Source organism: Myiozetetes cayanensis, unplaced genomic scaffold, assembly GCF_022539395.1.
Source record: "Myiozetetes cayanensis isolate MyiCay16 unplaced genomic scaffold, myiCay2020 scf346, whole genome shotgun sequence".
Classification (NCBI taxonomy): Eukaryota; Metazoa; Chordata; class Aves; order Passeriformes; family Tyrannidae; genus Myiozetetes; species Myiozetetes cayanensis.
The window spans coordinates 1-18,120 of record NW_026087573.1 but is presented as its reverse complement, the minus strand read 5'-3'; the positions used below and the strand labels follow the sequence as shown (position 1 = coordinate 18,120).

Genomic DNA, 18,120 nt, shown 5'->3' with positions numbered 1-18,120 from the left:
AGAGCTCTGCGGAGAATCCCAAAAAACGAATTATGGTGTGTGCAGCCTCCTTTCTTCATCTCCCATACGTGACTTGTTCTCTAGATGCTATCTCCACGTATTAAAGAACCCTAGCCAAACCAGTGAGCTGGCAGCTCCTGGGGCTTGGAGTCTTACAATACCCTAGTCTTTTCTCCTTTCTCCTGCTTTTCCTTCCCCTTTTGCTTTGAGAGTCCTCTGTCCGGGTCTCACCTGCAGTCCCCACGGGGCATGACAACAAGCCGAGGGCTGCTGAAATCAGCAGGGCACACCTTCCCGTGCTCCTTTAGTTCTGCTCCACAGGGTCAGAGCTCAAGCATTCAGGATGAGCCCCAGATTGTGAGAAATACTCACTTATTGATGAAATTGAGAGGTGACAAAGTCACTGAAGGAAAACTATTTATTGATAAGGATGAGTCAGCTGAGTCAGGTGCATCTCTCTGGGGAGGCACACCTCTCCTCAGAATGGACTACCCTCTATACCCTTCCCTTCCTTGTGTGATCCCTGTCCCTCTTCCCATTGCCTAGGTACTCAGGAAATTACATCCTTTCCTGGCTTCCTACCTTACTTGAACCACCCCTTCACCTCCCCCCTTTTGTCTTTTCTTCCTTTTTTGGCCAGGTTTTCAGTATCACCTTTCCTATTGGCCCTTGCAAGTCTTTGCATTCAAGCAATGAACGTGGGGTAACTTCCCTCCCCTTCTCCCTCATGTCCATGAGGTCTTATGGCTGCAGCAAAACCTTATTTCATTTCTCACAGAACCTTCCACTAGAGATTATTTCTCTTCAAGTAACTTAACTACAGAGGGGGTCTCTGAGTCCTGAAGAAACACTGGATAGTGCAAATATTGCAAGGTTAGCAGTAACTGAGGAACTCCAGAAAGTAAAAGCACAGTTTCCACAATCCCTTTATGGACCTGTTTTTCAGGGATACAAGGCTACACAAAAGGAGGAAAAAACTTTTACAAGGACACAGGAGAACTTTTTTTCCCCCCACAGTCATTAAGGTCTATCAAAAGCCAGAACAGTCAGCCAGCAAGTACCTACTGAGAACTGTGGCTAACTTGAAAGTACAGGACAGAAAAAAAAAAAAAAAAAGTTTGACACTTTTTTCCAACCTATTTAGAATCAATTTAACACCCCTGTGCTGACGTATGCAAGTTTGACACCTCTTTCACTGAAGACTGGCCACATTTCAAACAACAGCAAATGCTGCCATCTAATGGTACCTGATCCCTGAACAAAAGCTGTCGGCTCATTCCAGCTCTCAAAGAACAAAAGAAATAGTTTCACCTCACAAGCATCACTCTGCGTGAAACAACCCAATCCAGATAGGAGCAGGTCTCAAGCAGAGCCACCAAATATCTCTGCATCCCTCTGCCCAGTGCTGCAGCTCCCGAGTGCAAATTCCTGAGTTATCCTAAGAGATCTGAAAACTTTCTTCGTCAACCATTTTTTTTTCTGAACTGCAGCTGATTCTGGAAGTAATCACAGAATCATTAAGGTTGGAAAAGATCTCCAAGATGATCAAGTCCAACCTTTAATCAAACACCACCATGCCCACTAAGCCACAGCACTAAGTGCCACATCCACTTGTTTTTGGAACATTTCCAGGGATGCTGATTCCACCAGTTCCCTGGGGAGTTGAAGATCAACCATGATAAAGACAGTTAAAACCATACTGTATCTGAACTTTTTAACTCTTAGCTTTCCTGTGTCTTTATTTGACCTGAAATTAACTGAAATTTGACTGTCATGTTTAATAGTATTTAACATGGGAAATGACAGTAGAACTCGAGTAATTAACTTATTATTCCTGGTATTTGTGGCCTGAAAATGCTAAATCTTTTCTGATTCCCTGTTCAAAGTGAAACATTTTCAGGTTTTCTTGTGTTAATAGGTAGCTACTTTTGGAAATTATATTACTGTGATTCTACCCCTCTAAGAACATATTACATCTTGTAATAAATGAAACTGAAAATACTCCTTACAAAACAGACAAAAATATGTTAAGCATCTGAACTCTTTATTGAAGAATCTAAACCAGTCGTATTTTATTAGTGATTCTGAATCCACCCTGACACTTCATCTGAACAAGCTAAACTGCAAAAGAATCAGTAAAATATTATTACATACTGTTCATGCATTTTTTGTCAGAATCAATCAAATAAATACTTCCTCTAACCTTTTTTAAATGTTGTCTCATACAACATACCATGAACTCCTTTTCAGATGACTAAGTAATGCTTCCTATGACATTTCAATGAAGTATAATGATGAAATATATGTACAATGATTCTCAAGATTTTCTGGAAACAATATCTCTTGTAAACCATTCTTTGATTTTGGTAACTATGATTATGACAATTTTCAGACACTGCATGATACAAAGAACAAATCATATACAACTTCTGTGCACAGGCAACGGAGGATGATCTGTTAAGTCCATTTAGGTCCACATACAAAGACACCTCAAAAATTCTTAAGCATAAGAAAATCCACTCAAAGATGCTAGGAGAAGGATAGTGCCCAAAATATCAAAATTAGAGGCTGATTATATTCAAGTGTCCTGAATGAGCTCTTTTACAGAAGTGCAGTAATTATTTAATTTTGCTACAATAAAGCCTGGTTGGAAATATTGTTTATCTCTAGAGACATACATTATTCTAGAGCCTTGTGTGTTTATAAATCTGTGCTTTCAATTGACCTTTTACAGATTTCTTCCATAAACACATGAACTAGGATAAAACTGGTAGGTGAAAAAATGAACCCACCTACTCCAGTAGCTGAGTGGAAAATTCTATGGTTTGATTTTCCTCCAACATTTATGACATAGTTGTTCAGATCTTAATCGTTTTAAGGAGAATTTGCAAATTCGATCAATCAGAATATTTGAAGGCTGCCACCATTATTCTAAATTTAGAGTATTATGCCCTGGGATTCACATATGGCTTCCATCTGAAATAAGTGACTTTGGTTTACATGTCAAAAATGCTGCAGCCTGGGGTAACCTTATGTGTCCAGCTTATTTCTGTCTGTTTCAGCAATAGCATCATAAAGTCAAGGGAGGGATGTGGAAGAAACAGGTCGTGGTTTATGTATCTTCCTGCCACTACTTTCATTAAGCATTGATACAATAAGCCTTTGCTTCTTCCGTGTTTCTTCTCCAAAGACAGCACTGTAACGTCTGTGACGGCAAAAGAAAGATGCATTTTTGAAAGAACGCTGTATCAAATACCTCCTGAAGGCCCTTTGGATAATAACTGCTGATACCTCCTCTTGTTTTCGTTTAAGAGTGGAAGAAATTGGATTTCCAATGACAGTTTTTTCTTTCATGAATAATTCAAGACTGTCTAAATGTCCAAAATCTCCTAGGACCCTTTTAGTGAAAGCAAGCAAGATATCCAAGTGGTGGATCTTATCTCCACTAAATATAGGGAGGTCCATGGATATGAGCTGGATGTTATTAGGCTTTGGAATGCGCAAAGGTTCTGCCAGAGCATCTGCAAAGTCTGAAAGGGCAGAATAGTCAATAAATTCTGTTGCCAGAGGATCAAATTTTCCCCATGTCTCATAAAACATATCAAAGTCATAGTCAGAAAGAAGATATGTGCTTTCTTCAGCGGCAACATTGAAGTTCTCTGAAATGACATATGTGTACATATTTGCAACAATAAGAAATGAGATAGTGACATAGCTTCCAAAATAGAAAATACCAAACATTCTATTTGAGCAATTAGTTTTATCTTCCTTCTTTTTATCTAAGTTGGGAGCACATGCACCAGATTCACTTAACAAAGGGACCAGAAGACTATCCCACCCAGCTGATGCTGTAATTTGAAAGAGACAGAGAATGCTACCAGAAAAGGTTTGGAAGTTGAAAATGTCATCAATCCCACCTTCCCAGGGAAGACAGGCAAAGTTTGCCATGCCCACAATGGCATAAATAAACATAATCAGGAAAAGCAAAAGGCCAGCATTGATCAGTGCAGGAAGAGACATCACTAATGCAAACAGAAGGGTTCGAATTCCTCTCGCTTTTCGAACCAATCTCAGGATTCGGCCAATTCGCACCAAGCGAATGGTTCTCAAAAGTGTAGGAGAGAAGAATCTTTGGAAGGCTTCAGAAACTCCAATACCTTTGAAGAGAGAAAGAAAACTAAGTGTTGTCAAACCATACTAGTCAAATTTATGTCTGCTTTGTTATATTCTGTGCTTTAGGTGTCAGAAGTAACAGTGACCATATTACACCGCTTTCCACAAAACATCATCAATACTGCACCTGCTTACAAAAGAGTTTAGGAAAAGAAAGACTAATCATAATACCTTTCAGTATTAAAGAGGTTTCAAGAGTATGCATCGTTTGGAAACTGCATCCTCCCAGATTCTTCTAATTTAGGGGTGGTGAAGTTACACATTCATTGCTCAATTACTTAAAAATCCTTTTAGCTCCATTCAGCTCCCATGATGGAAGCTATGGGGATTGCCTTCTAGCTGCTGTCTGCTGCTAAATGTGAGGTTTTGATTAATGCTTGGTACTTGAAAGAGATCAGAGAAGACCAAGAGGAATGTAAAGTATTTATCCCCCATTACACCCCGTTCTTTGACCCTACTAACAGAGCAATGGTACAGAGCAATGCAAATGATTACAAACAGAGGAGTTAAGGAGTCATCATTTTCCTGGGTTGTACAGGACAGCAAAGGGTTACTGTGCTTAGTCAGGAAACAGAGAACTCAGAGTAGTTTGTCTTTCCTGTCCTTTATTCTGTGCTATAACCTGAGCCTGAGTGGGAAGCACAGACCAAATAAACTGTACAAGAAACTAGAGCTATACACAGCCCTTTGTAGAGGAAATGATCCATATCTGGTCTTATTTGCAAAGCCAGAAAACCCCAAGCCAGTTTAAATGAGACTTTTCACAGTCACAGACAGATTGTGTCCCAGATTGAGAATGGTGCTGAACAACTATATTTTCCTGAGCTTTCTAAATCAGCAATCGGGATCTGCCTTATTTGAAGGAAGTCCTGGTGAAATAAAAAAAAATCTTTCCCATTTTTCATGCAAATGTATTTTGACATGAATCTACTTTTGTCATGGTTTTGCTTGTTCTGGGAAACTAAGCAGGACTTTTTCTTTCCCTCTGAACACTGTGAAAGAGGGATGTTGAATGGGTAGGTTGGTTCTGCCTTGGTGATTGATCAACACAAAAGAATTGACCGGTAGGTCCACATTCCAGATTGATGGCCCTTAGGAGTCTGTGAGGAGGGGTGAGGAGGTTTAGTGGTTTTTTGTTTGTTTGTTTGGGGTTTTGTTTGTTTTGGTTTGGTTTTTTCCTTGTTTTTGTGGGTTTTTTGTGGTTTTGTTTGGGTTGTTTTTTTTTTTTTTTACTTTTTTTTCTTCTCTCCTGGGAAATGGCAGGGAATTTCATTGTTGCCCGAGCTGGGATAAGGTCTGGGTGGCAGGAGCTCTGAGGTGGTTTTATTCTCAGCCTGGCTACCCGGCTGGCTCAGTTCCACCCAGCTCAAAACCTGCTTGGATTTTCATCAGAGAGGAACTATTTGGGAAGGAGGTCACCTTCTTCCCCTCCTGTGTTCCCGTGTTTTTTTGGCACCGGTTCTCGTGCACATCAAAGGAGAGGGGAAGCCACACAGTCCAGTTGGAGACAGAGTGAGTCCCCATTAGGGACTTTTTTTTCTTTCCCTCCTTTTTTTTTTTTTTTTTCCCCTCCTTTCCCCCCTATCCCGGTGAGAGGGAGGGAAAACCTCCATTTTCAGCTTCTCAAGCACACCCAACATGGCGACCACCAGTGATCCAACCGCGCCCCCTGCTGACTGCGGTTGGAATTGCACAAAAGGGCCCAAACGGAACTGTTTCCTTTTTCTTGTTGGTTTTTTGTTTTGTTTTGTTTTGTTTTTAAGGGGATTTTTTTGGGTAAAGGATTATTGTGTGGCTGTTTTATTTGCGTCCTTTCGTTGTTCTTCCAATACACATATATCTTTTAATAAAGGGCTGTTATTTTTCCTTTCTCCACACTTTCTCAATTGGAGCCTCTTAATTTTGGATTTGCAATTGCTTAGCGGGAGGAGTTTGGGTCTTCTTCATAACTCATCCTCAGCAAAACACTTGTTCTCATTAAACTGAGACAACTTTGTGCAAGTAACTTACTGCGATATCATGGAAATGGAAAGCATAAAACCAGCCTTACAACAATTTATGTACAATAACATTGAGAAGATGTTAATTAATTAAATTCCTATGCTGTCAATTACTCAGTAAAACACATACTTAAAAAAATAAAAATTAGGGAAAGAAGGGAAAACAAGGAAGGAATTTAGAAGAAATGACTTAGCATATAGTTTGAAAAAGTACAGTGGATTTGGAATTTATAAAATTCATGTAAATGGTTAGTTCACACTGAAATTCGGCTCAATATTGGTAAGACACATTACCTGATTTAGTGATTGGTACTTACTGACTATTGAAAGGACCACAACACTAAAATCAAATAAGTTCCAGATGCTTTTGAAGTAGTGCTGTCTTAAGGCCAGTATTTTTATGACACATTCTGCCGTAAATACAGCCACAAAAAAATAGTTGATTTTATTAAGAACTTCCTTGGTGCCTTCCTGGTTATTTTCTGCCATCATAACAACCGTATTTAGGAAGATGAAAATCACAATGGTATTGTCAAATGTTTTGTGCTTTACAATATCAAACAGCAATCCCAGGAACGCATTCTGTGGAGAGAACAAGAACTGCATTCAGTTACTAATCAGTAATTTGTGCTTAGAAAAAGAACTTAAGATAATATAAATTTAACAATAAGCTACTAGAAGAATTTTTAGGTGATTTCTTTTATTCAGTCTCATCTGCAATAATCCAATCTAGTTGCAGGAGCAGCATCATGCAACTTAAGTAACCAAGGTCATGGTAAGAATATCAAACACTCAATATGAACCTTTATAAAAAGGTTGCACATTTGAAAAGGTGGCAAATAGGCTATAAATTTCCCTAATTAATAGCCACAAAGTTGTGTTAGATGGAATTAAAGAAGAGAGATAAAAGTGTAAATACTACATGGAATGAGGAAGATGATGGGCTCTAATGCAAAGTTTATTTCCCTGTGCCTGGGCTACTGAGTTCAAATATGGTCACCATCGTTGTATCTTCTATCATGTTCTACTTAAGATGATCTCACCGATGGTCTTGGGATGGGTTTTTGAGGTTTCTTGGATCCAAGCTTTTTTAAGGCATTATAGTACCTTTTCTGTTCCTTAGATGAAAATAGATCTTTTCCACCTAAGTAAAGGGAAAGAATATAGTTGTTCAGCTGAAGTTTAAGCAGTTCCCTAAATAAATACCAGTAAATTTCTGTAAAAAAAGAGTAAGTTATAGCTGTTCTGAGTGGGACCTAAGAGAGCACAGAGACAAACTGTGTCTTCACCATTTCTCCTTTTCACCTTGATCTTTGAAACAACGTACTGGAAAGAGCTGATCCGGGTTTGATCATGAAAGTCTAGTCTAGGCAGTGTTCCCAAGTCAGTTCCCTCAAGTGTGAGAGCCTTTCTGAAGTTTTACAAATCTATTTCATATTTTAAAAATTACATAAGATGCATCAAGGAGTGAAATACTCTCTATTTTTGGGGAAGGTAGAAAGAAAAGTGTATTGCTGGACTAGCAGGTAAATGGAGGATGATGGGACCCAGTTCTGCAGGGGGTTCCTGACAACGAATTCCTTATTCTCATCTACACCCCCTGTATCACTTGTCCCCATCTACACCCCCTGTAGTATTTAGCAATCCCTTTGAACCCAGGATTCAGAAGCCACTCATCAGTCATAAAAGCACTGAGTGATCAGTATTTTGTATAACAAACACATAACAGTGTTCACTAGGGCATCTGCAATTTCAGTCACTCTGGCAAGACCTCTGAAAATTCCATTTGACTTCACTATACGGAATCACAAGGGAAATTCCTGAGAAGCAGCAAAGGAATGAAAGAGGAAAAGTGAAAAAAAAAAATGTCATTCACAGAATATACTAAGAAAAAAAGTGTTACATCCACATAAACTTCCAGTAAATGTTCAGGCTCATAAACTGCTTAATGACTGTTGTTTCTATCTATTTGGATTATTGTAACTGGGACTTTGTTAGAAAAGAAAATTCTTAGAGTGAAGTTTATACTTGGTGTATGAATCAGGCTACAGAAATAAAAAAGGGTTCCTGTAGAGATTCTGTCTTCCAAATGTAAACCTTGAAATTGTAAACCTCTTGTTGAGGTCTGCTTTTTTTGAATGAGAAAGATGTTAATTTTTTTTAAGTCTTCCAAGTGGAATAATTTACTCAGTTTTTCTTTATATTCTGGGTACTTTAGGCATCTAAATGAACCAAGACAGAACTCAACTTGTTTCTGGCTTCTCATTTCCAAAGCTACTCACTCCTTCCTCCTCCTCCTCTACTTCGAACAAATTAAGGACTTGGTAGGAAAATAGAATTTACAGGTAAATTGCTAAAAGCCTTGAGGAAAAGGGGGCTCCTGTTTCCAAAACTTGGTTGAAAATATTATTACTTTAAATTTATCCAGTTAAACATTTTTTTTCAAAATGTTAGACATCTACATGTCAAACCAGTGTTCACTTAATCAAATTGGGATTACAGGAGACTCTGAGTTAGCTCCAGTAGTACTTATCTTTTTCCTTTGTTGGTTAAAATTGTTGATAACCACTCCAACAAAAAGGTTCAGCATGAAGAAAGATCCAAAAATAATGAAAACCACAAAGTATATGTACATGTGTAAGCTTGCTTCAAACTTTGGTTGTTCATCGATCTGTTAAAAAAAAATCAAACCAGAAAATAATATTGGTAAAAATGAGATAGTCACAGCTTTACCATTTCCAATTTATAATAACAGATCTTTTTATTGTCATGAAAGATAAATTATTTCCATGCATTTAAATCTTTACCTGGATGTACAAGCAGAACCACTGTCTTGGTCTATCTTGCTACTGATTGTAAAGATAATGACAAACAGAGCTATAGAGACAAATCCAGCTTTAGCAAATTTTTAAGTAATAAATAACCAGTTCCAATCAGAAGGGATCAGCTCAAGCTCAACATAATGTTGAACTGCCATCCTCTTGAATGCTATCCCAGACAAGGGGCAATTCTAAAGCCCCAGCTCACTCAGATCAGTCCTACAAGGAACAATCCTGTTAATCAGCAGCTATTTCACTACAGTCAAGAGCACAGAGACTGAATGAGTGAGAAAAATGTAAATCAGGTAAACACAGAGAAGTTAAAACACACTGTTCTGGGAAGAGAGTGAGGAACAGCACAGGCAGATAGGGAAGAAATAGTGAGGATGTCAAGCAGAGGGAAGAGAAACTCCTGAAATAACTGCTCTAGCTGCATGCTGCTTCAATTCTCCTGTTCATGTTTGAAAAGGGAGAAAATTTGCACAGTCCCTTCAAGACCTTCAGTATTGTGTTTCCAAAAGAGACTTGCACAAAACTTGCAACACCTTCCCCTCTGCATTCCTGACACAGCAGGCTTTTGTGTGGTGTCACTCAACTTTGACTTGTTTCTCCTGTCTAATTTCCAGATTTTTGGTTCTCCAAGGGTTATTGTTTCACTGTGCAGTTTGATGCATTCAACCACTTGTATTTTTGCTTTGATATTGCAAATAAAGATGAAAAGGTAATTGCATGGATGGGAAAGGGAAGAAGAAAAGGGAAAACAACTTAAACCTTATTGTAGTGACATACCCCACGTGAATCCACTGCTGCATACATAATCTCCATCCAACCTTTAAAAGTTGCCTGAAAAAAATGCATTATTAAGTTTGTTATCACTGAGAAAAAAATCAGGTACAGCTAAGATAAATGTGTTGATAATTGTGGGAAAATTTTCATCTTAAGTTGCAAATTTATTGTAAAAGGATAAAAACAATTGCTAAGAAAACAGTAGACAATTCCATCCTGCAATTTTTAGCAACTCTGAAGAATCATAGAATACTTTGGAGGATCCAGGACATAGAACTTCATCAAAAAAAGATATAGGGATAACAACCAATTTAAAAATTGCCTTTCTCTCCTTTGTTGTGGTGTTAGGGAGCTCGATAAATTAGTATCCCTATCCTTCATGACTTCTACAGGAAAAGAAAATATAAACAAACTGTGCCCTGATTTTCTTTCTCATCCATTCTGAACTAGACAAAATGAGAATAACTTTAAATTCAGTAACCTGCAGATTATTTCAGGCTTAGAGTGTTAATCAAAATGAAAACAAAACTGAAAAACCATGAAAGAGAGTTCTTGATTTTAACACAAGGTTGCACATGCTCAGGTGTTCTTTAGGAGGAACTGAGCAGGTCACTGATAAGGAAAACACATATAGAAGTTAAAAAAAATCCCCAATTTCAGTGGGATAAACAGAAGCATAGTGGTGTCCCATGGTTGGGCTGCTCAACCCATTTCCTTGAAGAAATCAAAACTAAGAATGTTTTTATGGAACTTACCACTTGGAGCAGAGCCAAGTATCCCATCCAAACATTATCAAAGTTTACAGGATAATTTGTCCAATTTCCACCATAGGCATAACAATCATTTTTGTTATTAATGAGACTGATATCTCCTTCCTGGAGAATGCATTTTGAAAATCTTTTCCCAAACCATTTTACTCCTAGAATGTTAAATAGGAGCCAAAAGACAACGCAGACGAGCAAAATATTGAAGATTGAGGGGATAACTCCGAGGAGTGCATTGAAAAAAACCTGAACAAAATGAAGGAAAATAGTAATGCATTTTATGTTGTCATTTTCTTAAAAATCTTCAAATGCAGCCATTACAAAATATTCACACCGACCCCCAATACCTTTACCTTTACTGCTTCAAATCTTGACAAAGCTCGTAGAGACCTCAATGCTCTAAGAGTCCTGAGAGATTTCAGGCCACTCTTAGAGGAACAGGAATCTTTGGAATCAGGATTCAGTCCCCAGGAAACAAATGACAGCTGTGTTCATAGAATGGGAACTGGGATTATTAAATGGTAAACAAAATTTCTCTTGTTTGTGTTAGCAAACAATTATTACCTGAATGGTACAATATCTTTGACCAGTAAGTGAAATTAAAAACATGCACATTCAAAGTTATTGTAATATAATTTTGCTTCATTTATTTCTAATATATGAAAACTAATTGGGTTTCCTTCATTCTAATTTAAAATGGTTTTCCTGTTTGTTTCTTTTTTTGTTCAAAACCAGTTCATATAATTTTCTGGACTGCTAATATAATAACCAAGTTGCTAATTATGGTACTGTCATACACTGCCAGACCAGAAAGGATTTTTCAAAGAAATTATCCTCATTTTCTCCATCATTATTCTCAGAAGGGTATACAATAATTCCTTATCATCACTTGAGATGGTGATGTGGAAACAAAAATTATTTTTAAAAATTTATCCACTATTTTAAATTTTTCTAAGAGAGAAAATGAAATGAAAATAGAAAAATAATTCAATAATTAGGGATTTTTTTGACTGTTCATGATTTGTCTCTTCTTTCCTAGTTGAAATTCTGGTGTCGTTGTCCAATCATTGGATCTTTTTATGCCTTTCCTCTGATTTGGACAGCACTGCTATTAAGATTAGAAAACCACAACTGCTAAAGCTATACTACATGTTCTTTATAAATAGCTATAAGAAGTGATATCTAATGAAAGTTTCTTCAGTAACTTCTGATTACTACCAAAAATTTCTATTTAAATTTATCTTAAGGTCTCTTTGGATTGCAGGTTTTTCAGCTTTTGGGAACTGTCTTTCCTATCTGTAGTTATTCATAATAAGAATTTGCATGTAGTTACGCAGATAGTAATTGTCAAAAATCAAAATGTATGACAAGCTGAATATAATACTTACACATACAATGACGAAGTCAAACAAACACCAGGAATTTGTGAAGTAACTGTGCAATCCATAAGCTACCCATTTCAGAAGTATCTCCATCAAAAAGATGTAGGTAAATATTTTGTCAGCATAATCGAGGACAATTTTCAGTGTTTTTCTCTTGTGCAGGTGAATATCTTCAAATGCCTGGAATTTCAGAATTCAGTTTTAAAACAGGTCAGTAGTTGTATGGAAAATTATTTTTAAATTGCATAAGAATACACAGTTTGTCTCATTACAGTTTGTCTGATTACAACCATTTCATATTACATTGTGGGCTACCGCCACTTAGTTTTATACTTCAAAGTTAAAAATTAAATTGTAAAATGAGTCCAATTTCATTTTCAGATTGTTGAAAAATCACATACTTTCAGGTTTTTATGCTTGACATTACAAAACATGTCTGAGGACAGGCAATTGTGGCTACCACATTTGGGCTTCCGAAGGTAATTGATAATTTTGAAGGTGTTGGTCTAAATATTTCACAATAGAGACCAAATCAAACACATTAACCAATGTCTTTTTAGACCTTCCAAGTGAGTCATCTTTTGTCAGCCTGCAGAGTTGTAATACACACATGAAAAAATATGACAAATAACTCTTTATCTGGAACTGTTCATTCCTGGAGTTACAGGTTTTTTCACCTAAACCTTGACCTTGAGGTTTTAGGAAAATGTTGTATTGATTGCTGCTGTTAACATTAATATTTGCTCGTGTTTAATGCATTTGCTGCCTTGCTAATTAATTTTTAGTTTTTGATTTTGCCAGTCTATTTCCAATTCCTTTTAACGCCATTTATTATTTCCTCTCGAAGCCTCCACTTCTCCCCTGCCTTATAGCCCCATCTCCATTTCATTTAGGTATTACAGCAGACCTGATTTGCCTCCCTGCAGTTAAGACATGCCTAAAAATCCAGTCTAACTGGCCATGGAAAAGGTGGAGCAGGAGCATAGACCACTGAAAAAACATGGAGCAGAGATGCTCCAATGTGTAACCCAATAAAACTTATGCACTCCTGTTCTGCAGTGTTAGAAAACAGTGATACTTCTTCTGGAGCTTAGGGGTCTTCCAGCTGTGCCACAATTAGGGGAAATGCCTACAGAGCAGAGCTGTCCCTGTGTCCATGGGACTTTCATTTGAGTGTGGGTAAATGAGAATTTCTGGCATTCATGCACATAAACCGATTTACCATTTCTGACCTTTTTTTCCTGAGCAAGTTTGATAATGTGTCCTTTTATTCCCTGCTACACCTTGGCTGCCTTGATCTCCATCTGCCAGTCAAACCAACTGCTCATTAGCAGTGATGCTTTTTCATACTTCTGACTACTTTTTTTCCTAACTTTTTAAAGTTTCTAGCTACTCTTAATTGCTGCTACTTAAACAAGTCAGAAACTACTTGAGTTCCTAACTACTCTTCCCTTGCTCTGAGCACTGAGCACTCACCATGGACTTTTCTGTGCATTCTTTCTGTGATCACCATCTCCTTTAATTTGTTTTCAAGGCATGGACACCATGGTGTCCCTTTGTTCTAACTGGTGCAGAAAATTCCCTATCAGCATACAACTTTATAAAAAACAAACAAACAAACTTTTTGCAAGAGGACAACATATGTGAAAGTTCTCACTGCAAAACATCTTTGATGGTGCCGTTTTGTTATTTGCACCTGGGTACCAAATAGCTTTGTGTTCAGCTTACTCCTTAACGTGCTGCAGGATCTGACTAACTCACTTTCCTTCCTTACTTCAGTTTGGTTCCACGTGAATAGAGAGGAGCCCTCACAGGAATCCCAGGGATCTCCCTTGGACATTCTGCCATGGGAATTCTAAAGCAGAGAGTTCAAATCTATGGTTCAGTGAACAACCTGAACTTAGTGTACACAGAACAGATTTTATTTGGAAAATTCTGACATTTACCACATAGATACCTTTCAGACTAACTGCTTATGTTCCTTCTGCACTATAAAACATTTGATTTACATATTACATTCAGAAGACATTGAATATGCTTTCACAGCACAGAAGTTTCCTTATTCTTGAGTAGAAATGGATCTGATCAGGGTAGCAATGAAACATTACCTCACCTATCAGTTTACTTCACTTTTAGATTCTGATCATAACGTTTGGATGATTTTGAATCTACATTTTTACTAAGCAGTTAACTTGCTTTAAGCATTTAGAAGTGCTATTATTTTATTTAAAAGTGCTAAGTAATTTCAGAGTCTAGTTTAGACTTTAAACTAGCACAAAAATGTATGAAGAACCATATTCCTTGAAAAGCTACAATTCCATATATTTAAATCTATATAGTTAAACATCTTATCCAAGTGGGGGAAAGCCTTATCACTTTTAAGGGATGCATGTATTACACTCTTATCTCTCCCTGCTGGAAGGAATGTCAGAGTACAAGAAATCAATCAAATACTACTTTTTTTTTTTATTTACTGACAACAATAAATTCAAAATTAGAGAAATTAAATGCAATTTACCAGTGCTGCGCTGCTCAATACTGTCACAAAAATCATAAAATATTCAAACCCGCTGTGATTAACAATTCTGTAGCAGGTTTTCCTGAAGTTCCACCAAGTTCTGCCTGGAAACTTAGTGATATCCACTACACAACATGGGAAACATTTACCACAATCTGAAAAAAGAAAGAACAGCCTATTGGTTCCATGGAAAATGCTGAGACATGGAATCAAGAAAGTATAAGACATCTTAAAGAGAGCTTCTACAGACTAGAGAAAGAATGTGCTCTTTTACCTATGAGGTGATGCTATGGTTGAAATGATCTAAAGCTAAAGAAAAGAAAAATCTTGTGTGCCAAAATAATCTCTTTTAATAGAGCAATTCACACATGGAAAAAACAAATAAGCTTTTGTGCCCTTCTGCAGAAAGGCTTGTGGGCACCAAAAAAAAAGCATCTTTACTCCTATATATGTTTATTTCCTGCATTTCTTCTTTTTGTTTTGAAAAGAGATATTGCAGTAGTTAATTATGATTTTTACTGATAATTTAACTTTCTTGCACTGCAGAGACATTACAACTACACTCCCTGTTCACTGCTTTCCACCAGAAACACTCTTCATGAATCTGTAAAGGCAGCAGGATTGAACCATGAGAGTCAACGGAGTCTAAGGAGATGTTCAGGTAATCAAAGGTAAATGTCAACACTGGGATGAGCAGAAAAACAGATTCTGCTAATTTAGACATGTTCCAAGTGGATATTTTTCAACACTGGTTCATTTGGTGTTAGCAGAATACAGAAAAGATTCCTACTTTCTCCAAAACAGTCCTTAGGCAGGTGTGAGTTTTTAGTCTGGGAAGCCATCTCCAGACCAACAGCTGGATCCACAGTGCTGGCTTCAGAAAAGCTACAAGCAGCACCACATTTCTGTATGGGAGAAAAAGAAAGAGGAGAATTTATTTGCTTTTCATTAATAAGGTTAACAAACCAAAAATAAATGAAATTTATCATCCCCCCCGCTCCCCTCCCAAAAAAATTCTGCACTCTATAAATTACCTTATTTTTGCTGAACTACCAAAATGAAATTACCAATAATAGGACTGAAAAAGCCAAACCCTACTTTTGTCTCCACAGTTAATAAGTTCCTTGGCTTCTTCTAGTCATCTAAACAGGACAGGTAGGGAAAAAAAGACTTTCTTATGCTACAACTTTGGAGAAAAGTCTGACTTCTTCAGGCCAATCCAATTCTCTTTTCGTCTTCAGAGATACAAACCATGTCTCAGAAGGCTTGAATATGGGAAGGCCTGGTAGGATAGAATTGTATGTATGGTCTACACACCTAAAAGAATTGTAATTACTGGTAGGTAACCTATACACTTAGAAAACTAAAGACAATAAGGAAACCAAGCATAAGGGAAAAAGAATAAAGAAATCTATCAGCCATAATGTGTTAGTGCCCTGTACAGGCATGGAAAGGGAAGGCATGAGGACATATATAAGAATGGGAAGCCAGAAGAAGGGAGAATTTCCTCTTCCTCAACAGCCATGATGCTCTACACTAATCTAAGGTCATATGGAATCTTCACCATAAACAAAAATGCAATTATTTAAATCAATGGGCATTGTAATGTTTTCAATATTATTTATATATAAATATATTTCAATAATGTATAACAAACAAAAAGTCTAGCAACTGTGCCTAAAACCAGAAATGCTAATAGAGTTAGACTTTTGGGGGTAGTAATCCAGAAGGATGCTGAACTTCCATTGAATTTTCTGGGTCATCGGAGGCAAGTCATGATTCTCCACCTTTTTTTGATATGGAACTGTACTGTATTAGAATATTAGAATGAGCTGGGTTTCTATACTAGAAAAAGCATGGTTGTTTAGGGAACCATTTCGAGAGAGCACATTTTTGCATCCAAGAATGACAGCAAACAGGATTTTCTATAGAAACGAATAGCATCTCTCAGACATGCTTAAAGTAAGTGTGGTTCTTGGTTAATTTCTGCTTACTTATTTTGTACAAAATAATACATGAAGTTACACCATTAACCATGGTTACTGATGAGAGACAAACCTCCATGTTATTACTGCCTCTGGAAAGATGTGCCACCTCCACAGGGATTACACTTGCTACTCTTCAGAAAATCCCAACCTGTCCTGTCATTGCTGAATTGAGAGAACAGCTGTGACAGTCTGAATCTCTAGCATATTCCAAAAGATGATAAAGTTAGAATTACCTCTTTTTGCTCTTGCTTTTCATGTGTTACTGTGAAAACATGTACAGTTTCAGGAGTGCCAGAAATCTGACTGAAGCTGCCTGAACTCCGCCGCTGTTCTCGATGTCCCAACGTGTCTGCCTGCAGGAAATAATGGAAACGAGTGGATTTTCCGCATTTTTCCTTCCTGACAGTCTTTCTTAAAAGTCAAAATTCTCTAACAGAATCTAAAACATGCACAAAATTTAGAATAATGGAATCACAAAATCAATGGTTTGGGTTGGAAAGGACCTTAAAGATCAACTCGTTCCAACCGTCCTGTCACGGGCAGAGAACCTTACACAAGTACGTTTGTGTTTTTAAAGATAATTAAATGATATCCTTAAAATGCTTGTCATAGAATGGTTTCTTCCTCAATTTCAAATACTGTGCTCCTGAGGTTTTACTGGGGAAACGTATCATTCCTCAAGAAATACATTTAGCCCATGGATGGATTCCTGCATCCCATTAACCTTTGCAGCTGGACCCCAACAGCCTCATGCTTCCAGTTACAGGCAGAAGACCTAAGGGATCCCAATCAGTTCTCAATCCTTTGTCTCCACAAATTCCAAGAAACACCAGAGTCCACTGCAGCAGGGAACAAGGTTTTGTCATCAAATGCTTCTGGGTAACATATTGGAAATGGCCACAGATGATTCTAAGGTGATCAGCAATTTTTGCTTCTTTGAGAACTTGTCCAATGACAGTGCTTCCTAATATGACCAAAACCATAGAAAATGGCAGCTGAGAAGTGACATTTAAGCAGCAGCAGAGGCCTGCCTGCCAAAACGTGTAAGGCAAAGGAAACAAAAAGAAGGAATGTCTGTCTTGATCAAACTTCATTTATTTGTTGACAGCAAGCGATGGAAATGAAACTGACCAAAGCAGAATTATGGCTATCCTTGAAGAGAAGGGTGATAAAGTGGATATTCAAAATCCCTTTGGAAAATGAAGACTATTTGGTAGCCCTTACAATAGAAGAACAAAGAAAGTAAAATGGCAAAAATGACAGAAAGGATACCATTTACTGTTGAGCCTTTGAGATGGCAATTACAGATGTAAGTTACAGTATTTCTTTTAAATATGAATAGTTCTTACCTGCTTTCTGTGTTCTGTTTCTGGGAATACAATGTGCTCATCATCACTTAGGTCACTGTAACTCTCTGCTGCTGCAATGGGAACACAGGTACTGTGACTGCTGGAAAGGTCTTCATATTTCCATGATATTGAGGGATTCTCTTCATTATGGTAACACTCTGTGTCAAAGCCATTGTTGTCTATATATTTTCTGACATCTGTCATGGCATAATTATCATCCTCTAGGTTTTTGCCAGAAATTTCTACCGAAGCCTTCTTTTTGTCTGCTTTTTTGAGGTTTCCTTTCATTTTTTTGCCACAAGGATCCAGAATTCTGTCTTTCACAGACTTCAGGTCCTTGT

General features: G+C 37.4%; 1 protein-coding gene across 1 annotated transcript; it reads right to left on the bottom strand.

The window, feature by feature from the left end:
* Window positions 1–2,975: 2,975 nt before the first annotated feature.
* On the bottom strand, window positions 2,976–16,506 carry LOC126646439 (sodium channel protein type 5 subunit alpha-like). Its single transcript, XM_050327787.1, is given in 11 exon segments — window positions 2,976–4,157; window positions 6,491–6,755; window positions 7,217–7,317; window positions 8,703–8,844; window positions 9,782–9,835; window positions 10,534–10,788; window positions 10,896–11,027; window positions 11,931–12,104; window positions 14,443–14,597; window positions 15,233–15,347; window positions 16,501–16,506. Coding segments are annotated over 11 exon segments (2,526 nt in total). The 3' UTR covers window positions 2,976–3,030.
* Between the last annotated feature and the right edge of the window lie 1,614 nt (window positions 16,507–18,120).